The 24,850-nt window shown below is 43.3% G+C and overlaps 1 protein-coding gene across 1 annotated transcript in view; it reads right to left on the bottom strand.

The window, feature by feature from the left end:
• Positions 1–15,352: 15,352 nt before the first annotated feature.
• Positions 15,353–24,850, bottom strand: part of LOC142787006 (monocarboxylate transporter 12-like) — a 106,665-nt gene continuing 97,167 nt past the window's right edge. The window contains exon 6 of the mRNA XM_075884622.1: positions 15,353–15,900. Within this exon, the coding sequence (XP_075740737.1) occupies positions 15,632–15,900 (269 nt within the window). The 3' untranslated portion in view covers positions 15,353–15,631. The remainder of the gene's footprint in view (positions 15,901–24,850) is intronic.

Raw genomic sequence — 24,850 nt, 5'->3', positions numbered from 1 at the left:
CGATGCTCCCACATCGTTTCATTTCTTTCTACGCGCGGCACACGGGCATGATAGTGCGTGTTGTGGTCTTAGGTGGGTGCTTCAATATGACATGAAATTGGTCGCATTAATGTAGCTAGCATTATTTACACTATACGTTAGAAAACCCATGATTCAATTTCGGGATTGCGATTCACAAAAATACAGATACAGTAAACAAAACAAAACAAGAAAATCATAAACAAGTATCACATGTGAGCAGTCCTTCAACAATGGTAGAAACATCAGGACGTCCCGATGCAGACGCTACTGGTTGTGCTTGCAAACTCAGGCAGTGCCACGTGTACCTGCGCGAAGGCAGTGCGTTCTATAGTTTCCCTATTTCGCAAGACCATCCTGAGCCATTGTTTTAGGACAACCTGCACATTCAAAGTTATCAGAAGCATCTGTGCTCCGCGAACCTGCCTGTGCGCCAATCAGAGATTCATTGAAATAACTTATTTTGGTTACCTGGGAAGCATAACCCGGCAATGACTAACGGCACATTGGTTGATATTCAGAAAAGTTCGCACTATGGCTGTCTTATTTTAACATCACCACGAGCTTTCAACACAAAGATTAGTTGTAAGCTTCTGTATAAACTGATGGCACGCTTGTGACCCCTGTATTGAGTGAACATACGAAGATGAAATTGCTTTTTTGAAGACGACATCACTTTATGGGGAAATAAATAAAGATTTAAGTGACCAATTTCCGTCATAAAACTGCCCATATACAACCGACCTATATCGGTCGTAAAAACTGCAGTTGCTTCGCAAATGTGAAGCTTGAGCAAGTTCGTTGTGACGCGAATCCCCAGAGATTCACGTCACAATGTTGTTATTGTTTTGTTATTATTATTTGTGCTACGACTGCTGGTGTTGGAATGTCGGTATTATGGCGTCGTCCGTTTTTGGCCTTCTGTGGCATGTGGTAATGTGTAAATACGATTAGATGATGTTATTCTATGGTACAGTTTTCGCGCACAGGAGAGGCAGTTGGGTTTACTGGCGCATTGACGTTGCACCGCAGCTGCCTTTTTATACACCGCGGCTGTATTATTCAGGTGATGTGAGCGCCCTACTCAAGCTTGCTTTTTGTTGAGTCTAGAATGGGCTTAGCAGCGCTGACGAGCTGCCGTGGTCTGAGGGTGAACGGTGTTGAGCTTTTGTATTCGCCACTTACGTTTTGGAGATGCTCACTTAACTTTCCCTTGCAAAGGCACAGGCTGATATCGCTAACCTTGTCGCGCTTGGAAAGCTGCCGCTGTTGACTGAGCCTTCAGCTCGCGATTTTCGGGCGTCAACGCTGTCGTCCAGGGGTGGTTTCCAGATGGCGGACACTGATTTGGCGCTATGGAAGTGCCGTTAGCCGGAGGAATTGCGTGTCCGGCGAGGTGGTGTTGCCCTCTTTGTGTAGCGCCCCAGTTAGCCGCAGGTTTGTGAAACGTTTCTGACAATCTTTGGTTAATAATGCCGGTTACTTCTTGACTACTTCTGTTAACCGTATTGATTTTCTTCTTTTAGTTGATTGTTTCCATGGAAGAAAAACAGAGTAGAAAGCAACATCGCGTGAAATTTTCGAAGCTGATCGCTCAAAATGAAGCAGCAGTATGCTCGGCAATAAGCGCACCGTATAGGTAACTAGACGGGGGGGAGGCAGTGGGGGGGGGGGGAGCGACATCTGAGGAGGTTGGCTTGTGGACGTTAGAGGCAATCGTTCGTCAATTTTTGTTTTGGTTTACGAGCCCACCAAAAAGGACAGAACAGGAGCATCGTGGAAAATGAGCACAAAAGCAAAGAGCAAGTGCTTTTAGAGGAGGTAGGCTTGTGGAAGTTTGACTTGCTCCTTCCCATTTGTACATGTGAAGACGCTTATAGCAGAGCTCAATCAACACCTTCTAAAAATTTTCCTAGGAAGTGCTGGTTCAATCCGGTGTATCTGGCAGTTGACCCAAGCACTGCCATAACGCGCCTACCCACTAGCAAGTTCGAACCGCCGTAAATGGCTTTGGCCGTGGCCTCTCCCCTTCACAGGATCTCCGCAATCATGTAATAACGTCGGGGAACGAGATTCTGCAGATGCGCGATAAAGCCACGTGCTCCTGCGTGGTGTGACGATTAATCCGCGTGGCATGCTCCAACAAGATTGCGGGACGAGTAACAGCAACATCTTGCAAGGAGGCGTTAACATCGGGAAAAGTGCCCCTGATGAAGGAAACTTTTTATTCAACACATGCGCTGCTTCGCGATCTACTGATGGTTCCCATTAGTGGGAGATGGCGTACTTTAAGGGCGAAGCTCCTTAACGTGACACCCGTTTGTCCCTCGTAGTAGTAGTAGTCGTAGTGTGTAACCAGTCTTACGTTTTGACCTGCAAGGTGGTGCCGGTGGGAGATTTCTCCTGTGCGTTGTTGAACAATCGAAAATTCGCAGCGTGTGTGTTACCTAAAAGCCGAATTCTCCTGTCTCTCAATCCACATTAACAGCCATTGGCAGGTACATTGAGCACTATCTGACAAGAAAGGGTTGCTATGTTACACTCGCTGGGCGTAACTTCCTTCGTTTTAGAAAGGTTTAGCGAGCATTAGGCCGCAGCGCCATTAATACAGTGAACCAGTATATACCATGAACTCGAGGTGGTTAAAGGTGGGAAGTAGACACGAAGCGCAAGCCGTAAGAAAGTGTGCTTGTGCCACCTCTCGTTTAGTCCTTCGAATTTCCGCTAGATGGCGGTGCTTCTATATGTGGAATATGTGATGAAAATATGCGAGATGTTGGTACTTGGAGTGTTAAATAGATGGACGAACGGACACACAGACAGATGCATGGACGGACGCACGAATGGCTGCATGGACGGATGGACGCGTGGACGGACGCAGTGGCGGATGCAAAGATGGACGTGCGGACGCACGAACAGACGCACGCACAGACAGTGGATGGACGCACGGACGGTTTCACAGATGGACGCATGGACGGACGGAAGCAAGCACGAATGGACGGACGGATGCTTTGCCCCACTCGCCATCATTCACTCCGTAGATATTCTGCAATTTTTTTCTTGTCGCATAGGTGAATCACTCTAAATTCAATCAATCAATCAATCAATCAATCAATGTTTCTTTATTAGCATCAAAAGTGTACATTGTGAGTAAGTATGCAGGAGGAGGTCCCAAGGTAATAAACCGCAGGCGGGACCTCCTATGTTATCACAATGAAAACGCTAAAATATGAATAACGAAAGAGCAAGTCACGGAACATTTCGAACTTTTTTCCTACAAACAAAGCAAGATATCAAAACTTAACAAAATCTAGCAGTTATACGCTTAATAGAGACTTTTTCAATTTCCTCTTAAAAACATGAATGTGCATTAAGTCTTTCACATCATGTGATAAAGAATTCCATAATGAGATTGATGAAAAACAATGCTCATTTTTTTCATAATTAGTGCAAACTTTAGGTAATAAAAGGTTATGGGCGACCGCGAATCTGGTATTAATGGAATTATCCAACAAGGTAATAGGAAAGATGTTGATAGTGAGGGTACGGTGGAAAATTTTGAAAAACAAAACACACAAATTGTAAACGTACATTTGGGAGATCGGTAATACGTCAAGCTGGCGAAAAATCTCATGTGATGGCGGTAGACGTGAAGCGAAAGTTATGAGTCGAATTGCTTGTTTTTGCAATACCTTTAACGGCCAAATGTGCACCGAATATGAATTACCTCATGATGTAATGCAATAACTGAGATGACTGTGTATGAATGCATTATACAATGCCTTCAGAGTTTTGATGTTAAAACACATCCGTGACTTGACCAATGCCCTGATAGCGTACGAAATCTTTTTGCAAACAGAATTGATATGTTGCTGAAATTTCAGATGTGTGTCCATTATAACTCCTAAAAATGACGTATGATCACTTAAAGGAATAACTACTGAGTTCACATAAAGGTAAGGAATAAATGCTAGTTTTTGTTTGGTGAATAAAAAAGCATAAAACAGGTTTTGCAAGGATTAATCAACAATCTATTACAGTTGCACCACTCAACAAGGCAATTAAGGTCAGCTTGAAGTCTTCACACGAGAGTCGCTAAATCCAAGTGATGAGAAAAGAGAGTCATGTCATCAGCGTAAAATAAACTAGAAGAATAATAAGGCAACGTGGTAAATCATTTATGAATAATAAAAATAATAATAGACCCAAAATTGAACCTTGCGGAACACCTCTTGTAATGGGGTTCGGAATGGATGTAAAATTATCGACCGAGACCACCTGCAACCTATTAAGAAGAAAGCTCTGTAATAGCGTTAATGCGTGACCAGTTACGCCGTAGTACTGGAGTTTGCGAAATAGGATGAAATGATCAATACTGTCAAATGTTTTAGTAAAGTCGACGAAGACAGATCCTGCGATGTTACCATTATCAATGAATGATCTGATTTTGTCAGTGAAACAAGTGATTGCAGTATCAGTAGAAAGACCAGCCCTAAAACCAAACTGACAAGGAGAAAGTATGCTAAATTTGCTTAAATATTTAGATACTCTTATTTTAATTAGTTTTTCCAAAATTTTATCCAGGAAGGGAAGGACAGATATGGGCCTGTAATTGCACATGCTGAGGGTATCACCTTTTTTAAATACTGGCACTACCTTCGCAACTTTTAATATTTCCGGGAAACACCGTTTTTCAAACAGCGGTTAAAAACGTGGCTTAATTATGAAATGGAAGCGCACAACGTAGATGCAGACGGAAAGACAGGGACAAGCGCTAACTACCAACTGAAAGTTTATTCGGAAAAAATATGAAATATATACTAAAAGATGATACAGTGTCAAGGCACATACGATAACACTAAAGCACAGACCAAAAATGGCAACACCGATAGAATATCTTAGTGCGTCAGCCCTACCTTACCATCGCTTACTGTGCTATACATTGATTAGTTAACTTCTACGGCATCTGTTAATGTTTAAAAACGCTAGCTCCTTATCGGACAAAGCGATTGATGGTTTGCTGACGCAAGCCCCGTGTTCCGCTATGTGTGCTGCTTCAATTATAAGCCTTGTGCGCTCATCTTTGTGTTTTTGGAGAACTACTGTCTTATCAAATTGTACTTCACAGCCACATCTAGTGACATGCTGGGCGAGAAAACCATCGTTGCCGCTACGAACATTGCACGCATGCTCACGCAACCTGTCGTTGAGGCATCTTCCAGTTTGCCCAATATAACAGGCACCGCACGAAAGTATGATCATGTAAACTACGTCACTAATGCAGTTGACAAAACGGTTCCTGTGCTTTGTTTTACACCGCTGTTCCCTGTGTCTAGCGCCACATGTCAGTCTAGCCAGCTGAGAAAGCTTGTGTGGTGCAGAGGAAACTACACGCACTCCCATGCGCTGCCCCACCTTTTTCAGGCGGTGGGTAACCTGATGCATGTAAGGGACAACAGCTACTCTTTCTCTTTCTTTTTCGTGGGTCCTGTTGTCACGTCTTACTGCACCATGTCCTTGGCCATCTTTAGCTCTCCGTTTTCTACGGATACTTTCGGCCACGGACACCAAGACCGCCTCAGGATACCCAGCTGACTTAAGCCTAGCCACCTGATTGTGGAAGCTGGCCTCCATTGAATGCATACAGGAACGGTCAAGTGCATTAGTGAAACACGTACTCACTATGCCTCTTTTTACAAGTTTGCTATGAGCCGACGTGTATGGCAGAAGCGGTTTCCCCTCGCGTGGCTGGAATTCCCAGCAGGTATGTTCAGCCCTAAACGTAAGCCTGAGATCAAGAAACCTGATTGACGAGTTTTCCGGCATTTCATGGGTCAATACAAGTGGACCAAGGTATTTCTTAAAGAGAGACAACACAATATTGGCATGAGACACAAAACCTCGAGGATCACACTTCACTATGACTAAAAAATCATCAACAAATCGAAACACTTTTTTCGCTGCAGTGCTCACTAATTCTTGATTAACGGCCCTGTCCATTTTCGCCAACAACAAATCACTCAAAAGTGGGGCCAGACACGACCCAATCGACACGCCCTGTTTCTGAAGATATACGTTGTTATTCCACTCTACATATGTGGAGATGAGATACATGCCCAATAAGTCTAAAAAACCACGCGCACTCATTCCTGTGCTGTTCTGAAATGACACTCCACCGAATGACACTCCAAGAGTTTAACACAGGTCTCATGGCATTCTCAATAGATGTTAAAGATCTTTACTATTCTTTACCTCATGATGCGTTGCTCACTTGTATTGAAGAATGCATTGACCAATTCGGTGGAGTGTCATTTCAGAACAGCACAGGAATGAGTGCGCGTGGTTTTTTAGACTTATTGGGCATGTATCTCAACTCCACATATGTAGAGTGGAATAACAACGTATATCTTCAGAAACAGGGCGTGTCGATTGGGTCGTGTCTGGCCCCACTTTTGAGTGATTTGTTGTTGGCGAAAATGGACAGGGCCGTTAATCAAGAATTAGTGAGCACTTCAGCGAAAAAAGTGTTTCGATTTGTTGATGATTTTTTAGTCTTAGTGAAGTGTGATCCTCGAGGTTTTGTGTCTCATGCCAATATTGTGTTGTCTCTCTTTAAGAAATACCTTGGTCCACTTGTATTGACCCATGAAATGCCGGAAAACTCGTCAATCAGGTTTCTTGATCTCAGGCTTACGTTTAGGGCTGAACATACCTGCTGGGAATTCCAGCCACGCGAGGGGAAACCGCTTCTGCCATACACGTCGGCTCATAGCAAACTTGTAAAAAGAGGCATAGTGAGTACGTGTTTCACTAATGCACTTGACCGTTCCTGTATGCATTCAATGGAGGCCAGCTTCCACAATCAGGTGGCTAGGCTTAAGTCAGCTGGGTATCCTGAGGCGGTCTTGGTGTCCGTGGCCGAAAGTATCCGTAGAAAACGGAGAGCTAAAGATGGCCAAGGACATGGTGCAGTAAGACGTGACAACAGGACCCACGAAAAAGAAAGAGAAAGAGTAGCTGTTGTCCCTTACATGCATCAGGTTACCCACCGCCTGAAAAAGGTGGGGCAGCGCATGGGAGTGCGTGTAGTTTCCTCTGCACCACACAAGCTTTCTCAGCTGGCTAGACTGACATGTGGCGCTAGACACAGGGAACAGCGGTGTAAAACAAAGCACAGGAACCGTTTTGTCAACTGCATTAGTGACGTAGTTTACATGATCATACTTTCGTGCGGTGCCTGTTATATTGGGCAAACTGGAAGATGCCTCAACGACAGGTTGCGTGAGCATGCGTGCAATGTTCGTAGCGGCAACGATGGTTTTCTCGCCCAGCATGTCACTAGATGTGGCTGTGAAGTACAATTTGATAAGACAGTAGTTCTCCAAAAACACAAAGATGAGCGCACAAGGCTTATAATTGAAGCAGCACACATAGCGGAACACGGGGCTTGCGTCAGCAAACCATCAATCGCTTTGTCCGATAAGGAGCTAGCGTTTTTAAACATTAACAGATGCCGTAGAAGTTAACTAATCAATGTAAAGCACAGTAAGCGATGGTAAGGTAGGGCTGACGCACTAAGATATTCTATCGGTGTTGCCATTTTTGGTCTGTGCTTTAGTGTTATCGTATGTGCCTTGACACTGTATCATCTTTTAGTATATATTTCATATTTTTTCCGAATAAACTTTCAGTTGGTAGTTAGCGCTTGTCCCTGTCTTTCCGTCTGCATCTACGTTGTGCGCTTCCATTTCATAATTAGTCATGTATCACCAACTCGCCCAATCAACCATTTTGGCTTAATATAGGAGCTACAAGAGATCTTACAAGTTTTATGTGCTTTGAATGGATGTTGTCTAACCCAGCTCTGGTAGCTTTTAATCCAGAAATAATTGAGGAAATTTCAGAAGCAGATGTAGGAAAAAGAAACATCGACTGAGGGCTGTGAGAAAACGGAGGTACATTGTCTGAGGAGAAGGGGACGGCAAGGCTAGTGGAAAAGTGTACATTAAAAACATTGGCCACGTCACTGGCCGCAGTGATGGTGACGTTGTCGACACGAATAGAGGTCACTTTTCTGCGCGACTGAGTGGAATTTAAAAATTCTTTTAAAAGCTGCCATTTTTTTCCTGAGTTATGTCCACAATTCTGTAGTTCCCGCTCATAATAACTTTGTTTAGTCTTTCTCAAAAGTGTGGCTAATGTGCTGAAGTAAGTTTTATAGCGTGATTTCAAGCGTGAATTAAAAGGCTGACGTTTCGTCTTTTTATATAGGTTCTCTTTTTTGCGAAGAGATCGTATCAGTGATTGTGATAACCAAGGGCACCGTGGGGCGAAGTAGCGTCTGTTAGATGATTGCAATGTAGTTGAGCGCTCAACTCCTGAATAAATAGCGTCGTAGAACCTGGTCAAACCTCTTCAGGATCATTCGCGGCATATACACTGGACCAATCTTCATCGGCAATGAGCATGCAGTACTTGTCTGAATGAAAGCGATACTTTTGACGTATTATGTTGCTACGAGTGATGACCTGTTCAAAATATAGGAATACAAGAAAGTGATCTGTGATGTCACTGTCAATGACACCAGCGTGACTGACGCCATCAATGTTTGTGAGGATGTGATCGATTGATGACCGTGAGCCGTTATCAGAACAGCGTGTTTGTACGGATATTAGCGATTTAAACCCAAATCTATGAAAACAAGTCCTATACTCGAGAGCAGAATGGTTAGAGGAATTCAGTAAATCAAAGTTCATATCGCCCATAATGATTATATTCTTGCGCTCAGCATTAAGTTTATCAAGCAAGTGATGAAGCACATTACAAAAAGCAGAGGGGTCACTGGAAGGGGATCGATAGACAGTAGCAAGAATAGTTTTTCGTTGATTCTGACAAAGACCCGGCGGATCGATTTCCAACCAAAGAGATTCACATTTCGCCACATTTAGGTTTAAATCATCGCGCCTTTTATACAGAATGTTGTTTGATATAAAAATGGCGGAGCCACCATGACGATCATCAGTTCGGTGAGCATATTCGCTTACATACCAGGGAAAGCCATACAAGTCCCCATGACCACGTGATAACCAAGTTTCGGAGCAACAGATAGCCGAGAGCTGACGATTAAGGGAAGCTAGTAGAGCGGTAATACTGTCATGATTTTTAGGGAGGCTACGAGCATTGAAATGAATCAAAGAAAAACCCCACTTTTGCGAAGAAATGTTATTAAAGTCACCCGGAAGAACATAAGCCATTATGTTTTTTTTTCAAGCTTACGCTATTTCACACCTATGAGTTGAACACATGTAGATCGACATCACTGACAATTCTGTGCACTACACTATCGAGAGTTTGTCTTGCCTTAATAACACAATTGTCAGTCCACAGAAAAGCCCACTTCATTTGTTTCTTGAGTGCAAGTGCTTTAGAAAACAGCCGCTTATTATCAGACGTCAGGTGCTCATTAACGTATATTGGCTTTTCCTGCGCTGCCGAAAAACCGAGCAAGTCTGTTTTTGGGCGGAACTTCCGAGCCTTCTTCAGAAACTCTCTGCACATGTCGCGCGAGCAGAAGCGCACAATGATGTTTTTGTTATTCATGTCGCGCGTTGGTACTCTGTGTACAGTATCGATGTCATCGGGTTTGATAGGACAACCGACCTTTTTGCCGAGAAGCTCGACAACGTTTCTGCAGTTTTCGCCTTGCGTTGTTGGAACACCCCTTATTTCCAAATTATTGAGGCGAGAGTACTGTTCCAAATGTCTAATCTTTTGCAGCAGCATCTGATTATTTTCATTTAGGAGCTTATTATCAGATTTGAGGCCGCTGTTTTCCGACTTTGCAGCCTCAAACTACTGCTCATGAAATCCATGGCTTTTTTGATGTCATCGATCTCAGATTGCAGTTTGTTCACACTTTCAGGATGACACCCAGTCACTGCAGATTTTACAGATTCCAACGTGTTATGAACGGTAGCTAATTTTCTTTCAATTGACACCTTAAAGTCTTCAAACTCTTTGGAATGCGATGCAACAATAGGAGCCATATTAAAACAAGCGATCAGAGCACTGCAGTCACGGGGGAAAATAATATAGAATAAAACGTAAGAATGAGGCACTTGAATCACCTGTGTAGGAAAGGTATACGGATTAGATGACCAAAATACAGCAGTCCGCAGGCTCTGATCGCTCGCTCAAATTGCTACCAGGCTCAAAATGAAACACATTTTTCTATGTATATGAGCCGTCAAATATAAACCACAGTGGAAGCAAGATGGATTTTTTTGTCATCCCATTAGCCATCTTGCGATGTCCCATCTTGCTGTTAAAAAAAAAAAGTCTTCTGCTGGCGTGCGTCTTGTCCCACTTTTTGCTCATAGTGTCCTGGCAGCACAAGAACACTCAAGTACCAGCGAACCAAACCATAGGTACCATCTGTGACACCACTGTGCGGGGAACTCGAGTGCTATGACTCTGCTTCAGCCCTGTTGAATTGTGTCATTGGTTTTACTTCGGTATGCCAGTTCACATCTCTCGAGCACCATCTTTGCCCTTACACAGATGACGCAGCGGCTTGGTGTTCAAGACACACTACCTAAACTCAAAAGGATAAAACTGAAAATGTGTTCAGCCATCTGGGTTATTACTCCTGTACAAAATCTAGAGTCGCGCACGTTACCGTTTCGCCACCGAGTCAGTAACGATATACGTTACAAAAGTAGACACGATACGTATGGAAGCGAAGCGCCTCCTTTATTTTTTCAATGTCACCCAGTTGCACCCGATTCCATTCGCCACTCCACCCTTTTCTCCTCTCACCCATCGCCTAGCCTTTGCGAGTGCTTTGCGGTGTAATAATATGAAAGGATTTATCGTTCAGTTGCGTATGTACCCGTGGGGCAGCGTCTTCTACTTCTCGTGATCGCAATGTTTGTGGCCACGCTGGCTCTGTAAAAGATGCGGTGTTTTGAGATAGGATGTACCCGGTTGTGGCGCTATGTGGGCAATCAATGGGGAAGCGTCATTATGACCCTGTTGCGTGCGCTGATTTTAAAGGGGTGGTGCCACCGAATTTGTGGCCTGCGTGCTCGTACTGTTTGCTGTAAACGTTTCCTTCAGAGCCAGGTAGCATGATACACGCACCAACATTCCTGTATTTTCGCGAAATAATTTAACATTGCTCTACCTATGTAAAATATTTTGGTTTCGCTTTCACGGCGCTCAGTCGGGCAGTGACGTCGATGCATAGGTGGATTAGTCACGTGACCTCACAAGGCTGTGACGCACATCGTGAGAAGTTTGGTCTGCTCTCTCACACACGTGACATACAAGCGCCAGCTAAACAAACGCCCTGACACTCGCCATGGCCAGCTGCTGTAGCGTCCAGGCAGTGGCAAGGCAAAAAGCAGCCAGAAAGAAACAAATTGTTTATATTTACAACGTATGTACATACCGAAGGCGAGGAAGCCGCCCGACGCTAGATGCGCCGGCTTTTTAGGCGCCTAGACGCTGAAGCAGGAAAGAGCAGCCACGCTTGCGGACGCGCGCAGCGTCTTTGACGGACGCCTCCGTTGTCCCTTAAAGACTCGTTAAATGGCTTTTAGAAAGCACCCAGTATCCTTGACGGACGCACACAGTGTCTCTGCAAGGGACGCCAGCACACTTGTAAAAGCAGGCATTCGAGCTCTTTCCTCGTTCACAACTTGCAATCCCATCCGTTGTACAACACAGTTCTTCAACAAAAAGATTATAGACAAGTATTTGGAAAGGAACGAAGTCTGTCCAGGCGTTTCTTTGTTGTTCGCCTTTGGCGAACTTGTGAAAATTCACTGGGTCACTGAATCTGCTCGGTCAGAAGTCTAGCACACAATAGCATACAGCCATGGTCGCTACGTGGGCAACCCACCGAGAACGCTGAATGCCTTCGCAGGTTTCGATGAGTAGCACTTCGCCAAGAAGCAATCGAAAATCGGCGAGTAATACAGAAACCGATCCTTCGTGGTACGTTGGGTCAATGTTTCCTACATTTCCCGTGCCTGCAAGATTATCGGTGGTCACTTGGGAAGCGGCCGTCGTCGGAACTACAGTGGTGGCGCTACTCAAGTAGAGCTGCTTTCAAATAGGTTTTTACATTTTTGGAGCTTATGTGAACAAAAATAACGTAAAAAGTTATTAAAAAGCGTAAACGTTGTTATGATTAACTCTACGTTAGTGACGCCGTCATTCAGCAAGCAACTTTTTAATACAAGGCATCCTGTGAAATTAGTAGCAAACACCAAAGTTGCTGATCTTAAAGGCCCAGTTAAAACACCCTTACTCCTACATAAGCAGCGCCGCCATAGATAATCGGCGTTTCGCACTCATTCGACAGGCACGGGAAATCTAGGAGGCGTTGGTTGAGTATGCTCGTTTCAGAGATGACGGAGGTCACTCACGTTACTAGAGATGAGTTTGACGTCATGACAACTGCCGTTGCTCCTCATATTCTGAAACGTTCATGTTGCTGCGCAAGCGATTGGCCTAGACCGTGAGATTGAGCGCTCAGCTACACTTTTATAAATGAAAAAAAATATATTTTAGGCGTTTGTTGTGTGTCCGACCCTTCGCGTGGAGAGTCCTTGCATACAGAGGAAACCCACAGCATTCTTGGGATAAATTCAAAATTTGGTGACCCCGCCCATTTATAAGCGCTTTGAGGCAGTGGTGGCATTGCTTTGAGCGACGGAGAAGCACGAAGTAACAAATCTTCTAAACGTAAGATATCGGAGAGGGCAACACCTCTATCGTATTTCCGTGAGAAAGTGCTCGGACGCACGTGTGACGCATCATGACCACTACCTTAGCCCTTTCCGCCCTGGATTTTTTATTTTGGTCGGATGCACTTTTTGTGCGCGTTTTTCTCGTAATTAAGACCTCAGAACACCACAAATAAAAAATTCAGTCACTGATACAAGCGTTTTCGGATTATTTAACGTGGCACCGAATCAGATAATATGAGCCCATTGATTGTAAAATGAAGAAATGGCTTCTCTTTTTCTGCCAATCAATCGTGTACACACATTAAAAACCAACTTCTTACTTTTCTAATACTCACTGAAACAGCTTCGGTACGTTGTCCTCAAAATGGCGCTTACCCATCTCAACTTACGCACCTTGTCTTGATGATGATAATGATGAACCTTCAGCTTTGCTGGCACTCGCCCACAAAGGGGGATCGGCCAAGAACCGGGCGGCAGGATCATCAAGTGTGCTAAGTAGCCGTAAATAATAACAATAGGCTAACAAGGTAATCTCTTTGTTGCCCTTATGTACTCGCACACAGCAGAGAAAACCTCCCTGTGGCTGTAACCTAATGTAATGCCTCCGAAGGATAAAATTAGTTCCACGTTTTTTTTTAAACCTAGCTTCTCAAGTGGTTCGACCAGGTATCTTTTCCTTCGGTAAGCATAACGTTGACAGGATAAAAAGAAATGATCTATTGATTCCAATTCCTTGCAAAAGAGACACAACGGAGAGGCTGTTAGTCCAGCTTTATGTAGGTAGTAATTCAGATGCGGAATTCTGCATCGTAATCTCGTGATTGTAATTTCTAACTGCCGAGATACACAGCACTGTTTGTTCCAGCAATATTTTAGATGTACGAAGTCTCTGACTTTATGCAATGATAATTTTTTTTCTATTTCTTTGTGCAAAGAAGCCTTTCTATATCTGAGTGCTGTTACATAGGCGAAATCAGGTAATGCCCCTGACACACGGGCACCCTGAAGTCCTTTAGACAAGGGGACATCTTTCGGAAAGGCGTTCGGGCGCAGTGACACACGACAAAGGTGTAGCTCCTTTCCGGCAAAGAACCTTTTCGCAAAAGCAGATCCCGCATCTACTTTTCTGGCAGGAAGGGAGTACTCTCGCATACAGTGTGCATAATTCATCAATAGAAGAAAACGTGTCGCAACACTGCGGTGCCCTGTCAGTATTTTTTTGCGCTGAGAAAATGTTTTCGTTTTCATCAGCAGTGCAATTTGTTAAAAAGTAAAGGCCTATAGTCTGTCCATACTCTCAAACACCTGCATTACGTCCCTAGCGCGATCATGTTAGGGTTGGCAGCGGCAGTTGCTGTGTCGGCGACGTAGTATCTTGTAACAATGGAGTCGGCTCAGTCGGTGAAGAAAAAAACTGCGTGTCCAGTGGACTGAAAAGGAGACGTGGGCGCCGATAAAGGTATAAGAGGACCACTTGGGCGCCTTGCGAGGGCAAAACCACAACGGTGGAGTGCACCAGGCGATTGCCGAGAGCCTCACCGACGCCGGTATTCCCCGTAAACGGGCGCTTAGTCGCAGCGTTTAGCTCATCTTCGATGGAGCCGAGGGCGACAAGAGTCAGGTCCACCTCAACTGTTGCTTTATCTCTGTCTCTGCGCTGAGACATCGCAGGACCACGATGAAACGTGGCACGCCGTCATTGACCCAGCTGGACGCAGCCATGTAAAAAGCACGACAAAAAACAAAAACAGCTAAACATCGACTGTTCATAGTTGCCAGACGAACCTAAGTTGCTGCTAAAAACGCAAAAAAGCGAACGGAAATTACAGGTATGCGCATTATAAGCCACAAGACAATAAAAAAACGGTTTTATGCTCCGGTGTCGATAAATGTGATGTACATCCATGCACCGATTCTTTTTAATATTTCCTATCTTGCTGCTTCCACAAACAGCGCCATTTTTTTCTGCAGCGTTCTTCTGAGGTACCGCCTAAAGCAGTAGTCTGGTGCCGTGTGTCATCAGCGCCACTCCTTTTTGCAAATGGTCCCCTTAAGCGACAAAAGGGGTTTACTTCAAAGTACTTTACCTTTGCCCGTGTGTCACGGGTATAAAATAGGTAAACGTTTTCTCGGAGAACCTCGGTCGCGCTTCTTCTTCTTTGTGACTGCTACCTCTGCAAACCTGCCGCAATACTGATGTCGATTGCGGTGGGGATTATTTAAGAACTATGCCCCCAAGAATTAGCAGTATTAGTCAAGTTTTCGAGATACTAGGGGAAATGTTGCATGGGGGTGTCAATCGACGCCCCCAGGGCCGAAAGGGTTAAGTAAGGCGCACCAAGGGCTCCTCTGAGCAGCACGCGCCCCGCACTGACTGCCATTGAAAGAAATAAAAGAGGCGTTAGGTGTGACCTTGCAAGAAGCTATAGGATCACACAACTATCAAAGCTCGAATAAATAACAGCTGTAGTAAAAAAAATGTTGCTGCAATTGTTCCGGATTATCTTTGTTGAAAAGTAATGAGAAATGTTGACAAAAACAAAGAAACGTTTTGTGTTGAAATGATTTCTCAGCGATATTTATTTTACTGATGTCAATTTTATACATACAAGATGAAATGGTTTTATTGTACATTCAAAATAAAATAGCGATGAAATATTTGACACTTCTGGACGAATTGATGTTTACCACTGCACTGGTACTTCGTATAATTCAGTACTGCACCATGAAGAGGTACGTTGGACGGGAATGTTTTCTCTCCTTGATGGCAAGAGGCGAGCACCTGCTGACACATTGTGTCACATTGTCTCAGTAAGAGCACGGTAAACAGGAGTCGATCGCCGCAGTTCATGGAATCAATACAGGGCCGTAATCGTGCTGGGTGCCCTCGACTTTCCCGTCTCCATGTACCGACCATCGCCAATGTAGACCAGCCGGGGGTAATAGGAGAATCTGCCTGATGCCTGTACCGATTTCTCTGCGAGGACTTTGTCTGGAGTCCACGTGCTGCGCTTTCGCCACATGAATAAGTTGACGAAGACCCACGCCAGTGACGTCGCTATGGCAACCAAGCCGCACGCCACGAACAAGAAATCGTAGGAGCCGAGCGTGTCTCGAAAGTACCCTGCAGTGAAGGCAAGGTGAAAGTGATGTAGTTAGCGTGCTTCACAATGACACTCGAATGGAAACAAATGTTACCGTCTTGTAGCGAACTGCGCACCAGGCTGGGTACAAAGAAGGCACAAGAAAATACAGGCTGCAAACATCTGCCGGTATTCGTTCCTTCTTTGTGTTCCGTCCGCGGCGCAGTTTGCTATCGACGAACCCTTGTGACCCATGATCGGCTGTTTAGTTTTGCCTGAACAGAGTGCTAGGATCACCGTGAACAGCTATTTGATGTAAGACAATGCACACGTTTTTCGGCTTTCCGAAGAATAATAATCAAGTATATCTGCCCATGACGATACAGACGTTGTACATAAAGCCAAAGGAGGCACCGTATTATTGTTACTCATGGCTATAGTTCAGCGGTGAAAAACAGAAAAAAATAATGAACAGTGAAAGCACTGGCACGAACAGAGCGCAAACTCGCAAATAAAAAGAAATGCGAAGAAAAATGAGTAAATGAATTATTCATTTCAATGTTTACACCAAGGAAAGTAATGGTTATAGTTTGCAGTCTGGAATTATTAGTGTGGAAGGGAGCGTCAGTATAGTTACACTGCTATTAGTCTTCCTTATATCATCGTGTGCGTAAAACTCCATCCGCCTTCGGGGTACGTTCAGTACAGTCGCTGATAACGTCGATCCATTTACAGCCCTTCCGACCAGCCACTTTGACTAGAATAATACGAGAGTATCTGTTATGCGTCTTGAGATAATTCTAAATAAGGTTATGACCAATGCAGCATACATCACTGTGTGTGCTTGAGAAATAGATCGGAGAAGGCGATGATTACAAACACTACTACTCGATGCCAACGCTGCCTAAAATTATAAGAAGCAGCTTCCTGTTCTCTCATTTGAAGTTTTCAAGCGCTCTCTCACCCGTAAAATAAGTAAACCAACCAGTAAATCTCACTACCTAGCTGCTGATACGCCAAGGAGAAAAAAAGTCCACCTGTAAGAGTATAGCTAATATACACACGATATACAAGGTAATGGTAGCTGACACGATGTTCCGTCGTGCTTCTGTTTGGCAAGAGCAATGATGGGACGGCCTCAAAACTGTCTCATATTTCAAAGGTTTTTTTACTTGGACAGCTGTACTGATATAAAATGTCTCCAAACAATATGTCGTTTTGCGACTATCACATCTGCGTAGAATGATAGTTTGTTGACGCCTAAAATTCCCAGATCTCCACAATAAACAGAAGGTTAGGTATATTAAGCGCAAAATGCCCTGCTCCACTGACCTGCGGGCTATCTTACTCTGGTTAAACGGGTCAGTGTCGTTATGAACGCTCGAAATAACACACTTATCAAATACGCTCATTCAAAAGCTCATAAAGTAGAAATAAAATTATGATAATCTTGCAAGAAACTGCAGGGACTACACATGTAAAACGAAATCCAGCTCATGTTTTATCGAAGATAGCTGCTTTGAAAAACCAACGCGAAAAATAATCGAAGCAATGAGAATTAGACACTTAAGCAAATTATATGTCGGCATGGTTTGTCTGTCTATATCTGAGAAGAAAATGAATAATCTTGTGTCCAGTGTGCAGTGATAAGGCACACAGCTTTATATCACGTGTACATGCACATATAACGTCCTTGTATTTACACAATTTAGAAATACCGCACCATGTTTCCTGGTCGCTTCTCGTCATGCGCGAAATACTATTTGATTCTATTGCAGAAAAAAAGCATAAAAAAGCAACCTGAGAATCAAGTACTGCAAAATAAGTGCAACTGCTTCCATTTTGGAAACTATGATTATAATTGGTCACTTTTTGTAGTAAAATAATCGCAACTTCAAATGATTGCTCTATTAAGTAGTGTGAATTATGCTGCTTTCAACTGGCTGTGTCTGAAAAAACCGGCTGCGTCTGTTTCGTATTGGGACAAGGGACATTGAAACAGCTTTCTCTATCTCGTACTAACGGAATGAGCACCCAGCAATAAAGATCAGCGTTGAAGTAGAAAAAACCTTTAGGTTCATTGCCAGACGAATTGCAGTTTTCTTCATAAAATCTGTGATAACCATATAAACGCTCTGATATGTACATATATGCATGAGCGTTCAGAGCCCTAGGACGATAAGCGATAGGTGCGACATTTTATACTACCAACGCTGCCAGGATCCATGCTCTGCCTGCGGCCGTTTTCTGCGTGGAGTGCGTAGGGCGCATTTGATAATTTGTTAGCTTTTTTTCAAGTGTATCAACTCTATAGTAACAGTAATGTTTATGCACTTGTCGAAGGTGGTGTCTTATTTATTACAACTTAAATCCAGGCTCAGGGCTGCAGAATGAAACGCCGCAGTTTCAATACAACCGTTGAGCGAGGCCTTTACGTAAATCACGGCGAAATTTTGAGATGAAGCTTTCACAGGGGTTGTTCAAAATTGTCACAGACCAGCAGAACATGTTGCTGTTTTTTTGTTGAAGTCTATGAATGCTGGTCAATAACTGTAGCTGAGGTAGCTTTTCCATCGAGTGGTGATGATCTGCTACAACAATGACTGCCGTTGCACTAAGAATGGCGATCAATATCTGCATGCCCATCTGGTGTATTTCCTTAACACTGACATGAATAGCAAATGCTCTTTCGTGGCTACGAATTCCGCCACAGTTATAGGCCACCTGTAATGAAGGACGCCTCCAACTGTAGCAGCCAATATGAAACGTGAGTAAAAGGGAGGGAGACATAGTGCAACACTGTACAGCAGTCAGTTAGGCGTAATAGTAAAGAATGATGAACAGCGCCATTAATTCTTTGTGCCTCCTGACTATGCCTATTCATTATCATATGCTTTATTATCCAACCTTCATTTAACTACACTTCATCTCTGTTTCTTTCCTAATACAGCAGTTGGGTTGGCTAAATTGAATGTCCTCTGTACCCATCATACACTTTTGGTACAATAAATTGAATAATGCAGTTGTACCACTAGATAATCAGACTTCGAAGCGTGAAAAGAGAGTTTTTCAAATGAAATCGCAGTTCTGTGTGAGCCCAGGTGGTCATTAAAGCTGCTTCAACTAAACAAACGAAGAAAAGTCAAATTTATTTGCTCTAAAAGAAGGTCAATGTGTACGGTTTTGCTGTAATTTTTTTACAGCAAAACAAAGTGACACTCCACTGTCATGAAGCGTTGTTGTTATGTTCTTGTGAAATTCAGAGACCGTCTGAAACACGGAGGACCAGTACCAATAGATGTGCGAGGGTGAAACAGAATGCATTTGAAGAAACGAACGCGGGATTATGTTTCATCGCCATTCCATTTTTCTGTTGATACAAAAGGAACAATTGTATAAAACACTTGGCAATGCTTTCAAAACCTTTTTTTTGAAAAAAAATTGTTATGAACATATTGCTGAAGGAGTATACTTAAACCAAGTTTATTTGCTGAACAGCTGTGGGAATGGTAATGAGAGCCCACAATTTTGGAGCATTGTTAATATGTAAACTTACCCGTATTGTCAGTATTCGATATATGCACCATGCCCACAGTGAAGTTTTAAAAAAAAAAACTGAACAGTTATATGTGGTGAAAAGCCATGAAGTTCACTCGAAATCACGCGAGAAGTATAATGCACAAGCAGGAATGGTGGCATAGTAAATGGTGACAACTAGAGCTAAAGCTCGTTGCCTAGCCTGAATGTCGGGAATAGGAAGTGCGAGGGCACGTTATCGGTCGCCTTCTTGAGTCGCCTCTACATAATAAACAACGTATCTGAACAGGCCAAAACATTTGCGAGAGAAGTTAACTGAAATTCCTGAAATGGAAAAAAAGGCGCCACGACAACTTCATTGGGAATATAGGGTAAAAATATTACACCTGTACGTTTGCGCAATGTTCTGCGTTATACGCGGATAGTTCATTCAAACAACAAAACCCCTGGGCTCGCTGAAATAACTCTCGCTTCAAAATATGGTGTTGCAAAAACCATTGAAAATCAAAAGCGTCGTATGAGACCGAAGTTACTTATTTCGCATAGCACCATCGGACGGCAATGCTAAGTGCGGTGTGACAAGCAACGAAGGCACAAGAACTAAACAAGTCAAGCGCACTGTTGAGTGCCCTTGTATTATTAATCGAGCATTCTTATTGTGCGACACTCTCTTCACACGGCCATTAGCTCACAAAAACGTTATATTCACGTTATTCAACCTGTTTTGCCTCATGAGTAGGAGCTCACGCAGAGCATTACATGATGCGTTCTACCACTGCGTCTGGTGCGACTGTGCGTGATTGGTGACACCTCCTCCCGAGTAGACGTTGGGCAGCGTATCAGTGTAACATAATTCTCCGTGTCTATCAATAAGAAAAAGACAAAAAGAGTACGCTGCCAGACATTTTTTTCCTTTAAAAAGAACACGTCATGCGAATGCGAATTTGAAAACCACCTGTTCGCTTATCGGAAGTTATCGCTGTCTCTGATTCAAAGCATCTAGGTTTTTTTTTCCTTGCAAAATAAAGGGTACATCCACTGACCTTCAAAGAAAAAAAGAACTGAAGTGACACTTCACCAGGAATTGCTGATATCTGTCATGCCATCATTCCTCCAATTGTAAAATCAAATACATATTTCGACGTGCTTGGAATACATATTATTGGATTGGTGGCACTCTCTTATGAAAATTAGGCTATATTGCATTGATGAAATAGCAACCTATTGTGGTTTAGGTTACAACATGACAGACTGCCGTCATAGTCAGCCCTACGTCTGCTAAAGTGGTTCTGTTGAAATAGATGGTTTGGAAAACGCTGATTATTTGGCATCCAGTGCACAATAGATAATATTGTGGTGCTACCGGTAAAGAAGTCGTGCGCAATATATGTACCAAGTGTACACTTTTTATTCCCATCAATGGCTTGAAAACATGCTCGGAAATTATTGACCAAGCCTACACGTGAATTTCGCAAGCCCTATTGAGTGATGAAAGACCGTACTGCATCATTTAATAAATATTTTACCTGTACCTTTATACGTTACAACAATGTAGCTCTAGCGGCACCGCTCTTGAAGCGTTTCGTATCTGTAATATAGTTGTGACATTCGAAAAAGGTAATACTTACGGTCTATACACTTTACCTGAATAGCAGCAATTTGCAGGTAGAACTGCTCCCAACTTTCGTTAACACTTTACTAGCTTGCTGAAGCTATAGGCGCTTTCATTAATTTAATCAACCTCAAAGGCTATTACAGAATTCAAAGAGCTGGATTTTCGACAAGAGGAACTTAATTGTAAACTTCTTAAATCCTCTTGTACTGTTCGTATTGAACCAATTATGTTACTCAGTGGCAACAAATAATCCTTCCTGCCGCTATTTCAAAAGATCAGTAGTGGTGGGGTTAGCATTAACATAATACTGCCTGAAATAATTCCAGACTTATGTTGCAAAGGGATACCCACTAGTGAGAAAGCTTAACCGCAATGTTAAGACAGCCTGGTCTTCGCAGAGTGCATTAAACCAAGAATGCATTGCTACATACAAGGTCCTATGTGAGAGGAATCAAGATGTGGATCAAATCTCGGCTGGTCGAGATGAAATGGTACGGCATATATTAAAACAACATACGTGTTTTCAAAAAAAGTTAAAAAATAAAGTAACGACACCCACACGGAAGCCATCGGCTTATGTTCGAGCTTCCGCGCAGAATCCATGCAAAATATTAGAGCGTGGGTAACAGTAAAATTCCAGATAAGCTATGGTAATGGTTAGGTTGTCACACGGAAGCCAATGGGTTGTGTTTAGGAGCCGAAATTCTATCAATCTTTGGCATCCTTTTGGTGAGCTTTTGCTGTTTTTATTTTTCTCATGATATTGATGCAAGCCATGATGATTATCAGGGAATCGTCATCTTTGTCGCCTTGATGAAGCAGTCCTTGATGTTCATCATGGCTTGTATCATACACCCCGTAACAATATTTTGTACAAAAGCTCTGCGGGCCTACCAATAAAGCTGTTACCAACCCATCGCCTTCGGCAGCAAAGTAAACATGGTTCTATGTTTCTCACGTGTATTAAAATAAACCACACAATCTCATTATCTTCTTTTCGAAAACACTGGTGAAAAGCGAAGCTGGTGCTCCTCCTTAATCAGGTCATTGTAATTCTACGCGATTCAAGCTTTCCGTTCGTTGGCGCTCAGCATAGCCTTTCTTGCAGAAAATTCACTGGTGCCTCAGCTTCGACATGCCCGTTCCTACCCTAGCTTACGCTTCTAACGTGCGGTGGCTTCGTTTTGAGCACTATTGGTCATTATGAAAGTGCAAATTCGCAAATAACCAACGCCCTCCTGTGGACACCGAGATATTCATTCATTCTCCAGTGACCATTTATATAAGTCCACTAATATGTTCAGAAAGACTAAAGCGCACTGGAAACAAACTTTCGAAGCGCTTACGTGAACGGAGAAGCCGGTGAGAACGAACCATGTATTGTCTCCCGTTTTACTCCTCGGCGCATGAGCATGCTACAAGTCAGTGAAAATTTGGCAACTGTGGGTACGTACATATCTCTCGTAACTTGATTTCAATGATTGGTTCTTTAACGTGACCATAAAGTGAAACAAAAGTTGCTCTTCATTTAAGAAAAGTTGTCTGAAAAAGTTAAACGTTGTCAATCTTACTTTCATAAGTTCATAATTCGAGGAGAGGAAAATGCACAAAATACAGTTTTTAAATTTCGCTCTGATACATGCATCTGGGACGTGATGAATGTCAAAGTGTGTCTATTTTCTCAATATTGCAACGATGGAAATTCCCTGAAACTTTCTATGGTATATAGGCCTCTCACTCCATCAGCAGTCATTTTGCTTCATTTTTCACCTATTAGGAGCCAAGTAGTCAGGCGCCCTAGTAGTAAACACCATCAAAATTTATGACATTATGATGTTTAGAGCAGGAACTTCAAAGTGACATCGCGACCCAAATTTTTTGCACGTTTTCTTGCTTACCAAGCCTCCTCTCGAGGTGAGTGCGGTGATTGTGGAACAGTGTAAGGGTAATTCAATAATAACTAAAATACTTTTCCTCATTAGCATCCGTTTTAGAAGATAATAAACTTTCAGCCACTTCATTGGCGTTTGGCTGGCATATGCCAATTATGTCGAAGACCGAGCTTGTAACGTGGGTTGGGTAGGCACGGTGAATTACTGGCAGTACCAACTGCTATTTTTTTGTTGCGTAAATGCTCGTAAAAAAAGAAACAATTCAATAGAGTGCCATTTGGCACTCTATTGAATTGACACTTGCATTGAGGGTCAATTCAATATAAGTGTCACCTTATAAGAGACTGGGTAGGTCGTGTGCTTGCGAAGGTACAATTATATGCACTAAGTTGCTGCTTACAAAGCTTACACCCTAATGTTTATAAGTAATTGCAGGGAAAATGTACGTCCCAGACTATGGTGGCGAATTTTCTAACGATAATTCAATATGCGGGGGGTTCATGAGCAACGTGGCGATGGCATGCAGTGCGAAAGTTTTTTTTTTGTTCTGTGTGTGGATCAATGTGTGGGGTGCGTGTTCTAACCTGTAGAATACGTGTGACGCTAAGCACATGTAACCACCACTACGTATACATCTACTATGCACGGCCTTTCTCCCACAGCGTGATACGCCGTAGGAGCCGAAGTGAAACAAAGAACAAAGAGTAGACCTTGAAAGCTAAAGGCGAACTAATGCGGCTTGTCGGAAGAGGTAAACGACGGAAGTTTCGACACGTTTTGCGGATATATAATCTTTTTTTGCCGCGTAGGTTTTCCCGAAAAGAATAGCTTTGCTGTGGAATGGCCTGTCAACGTCAGCTTCAGAACACTGACGGCTGTCTTTTGTACTGTTAAGAGGCACATATGACATTGCTTTTCGAGAATCAGCTTTAGTATGTAGTTCGACCATGACAATACGAATGGTATAGCAGCATAGAAAATGTGGTAAGCAATGAACACTGAGGCAACGCTAAATCGCATTTGAACACCGTTCAATAGTGTGAACGTGTTCTTGTCCGAAAAATGTGAATTCTATGTTGCGGTAAACCAGTGGCGTTTTTTTCGTTACCGTTGCGTACAAAGCCCAGTGTGAGACCTCGATCGCATCTCCGTGCCCGGCCCCCACTTCTGATAAAGGATCCAACCCCTCCCTGAAAACTATTTCTGCCTAAGCCCCTGCCACGAATAGAAATTAGTGAACTTCCATTCCATAAAGCAGTGTCGGCAATGACCTAATCACACGAATGCATTGCTTTTTGTACAGAAGAGTGTGCTTCTAGATTGTTGTGAGCCAGGTAATTGGTTCCAGCCACTCCTTCTCAATATCGAAGTGATGGCGGTGTTTCCGTTTTTTTGCTTCGTCCCCGTGTTACACTTCTGAGCAGCAACTTTTTTTGGTTGTTCAGTTGCTTTAGGGTTTATTTCGGCACAAATTCTATTTCTTATACGAGGTGCCTCGAAAAATAACTCCGTGTCAATGCTATGATTGGGCAATATTAGTAAAACATAAACAGTGACAGCTTTAACGAACGACGTCATTGTTTTTTTTTTACATTAGGTCCCTGAATTTGACTATTAAGAAATTGGAAGACTCTTGAGCTTCGCCTTGAAGAGCAGCTCGCGAAAGCGTAATCGGGTGTCATGCACATCGCATTCGGAACTCCTAGCTTGCTTCTGCTCCCGGTGCACGCCTCAATGGAAACGAACAACTGTGCACGTAACACTGACCGTTCACAAGTATCAAAGAACACCTACTGCAGGCACAGTCTGAATTGCCCAGTAGGCCATAATTATTCCTTTTGCGAATCGGCGGAGCACCCTATACTGCAACTCGTGAACCTATGCAGCTGTTGAACTTGTTGAAAGCTCTACTGCTGAGGATCGAAATACACCAGTGCTTTATGATGG

The sequence above is a fragment of the Rhipicephalus microplus genome, unplaced genomic scaffold (assembly GCF_043290135.1).
Source record: "Rhipicephalus microplus isolate Deutch F79 unplaced genomic scaffold, USDA_Rmic scaffold_41, whole genome shotgun sequence".
In the NCBI taxonomy this organism is placed as follows: Eukaryota; Metazoa; Arthropoda; class Arachnida; order Ixodida; family Ixodidae; genus Rhipicephalus; species Rhipicephalus microplus.
The sequence above is the reverse complement of the archived record's forward strand: the minus strand, read 5'-3'. Positions and strand labels throughout refer to the sequence as shown.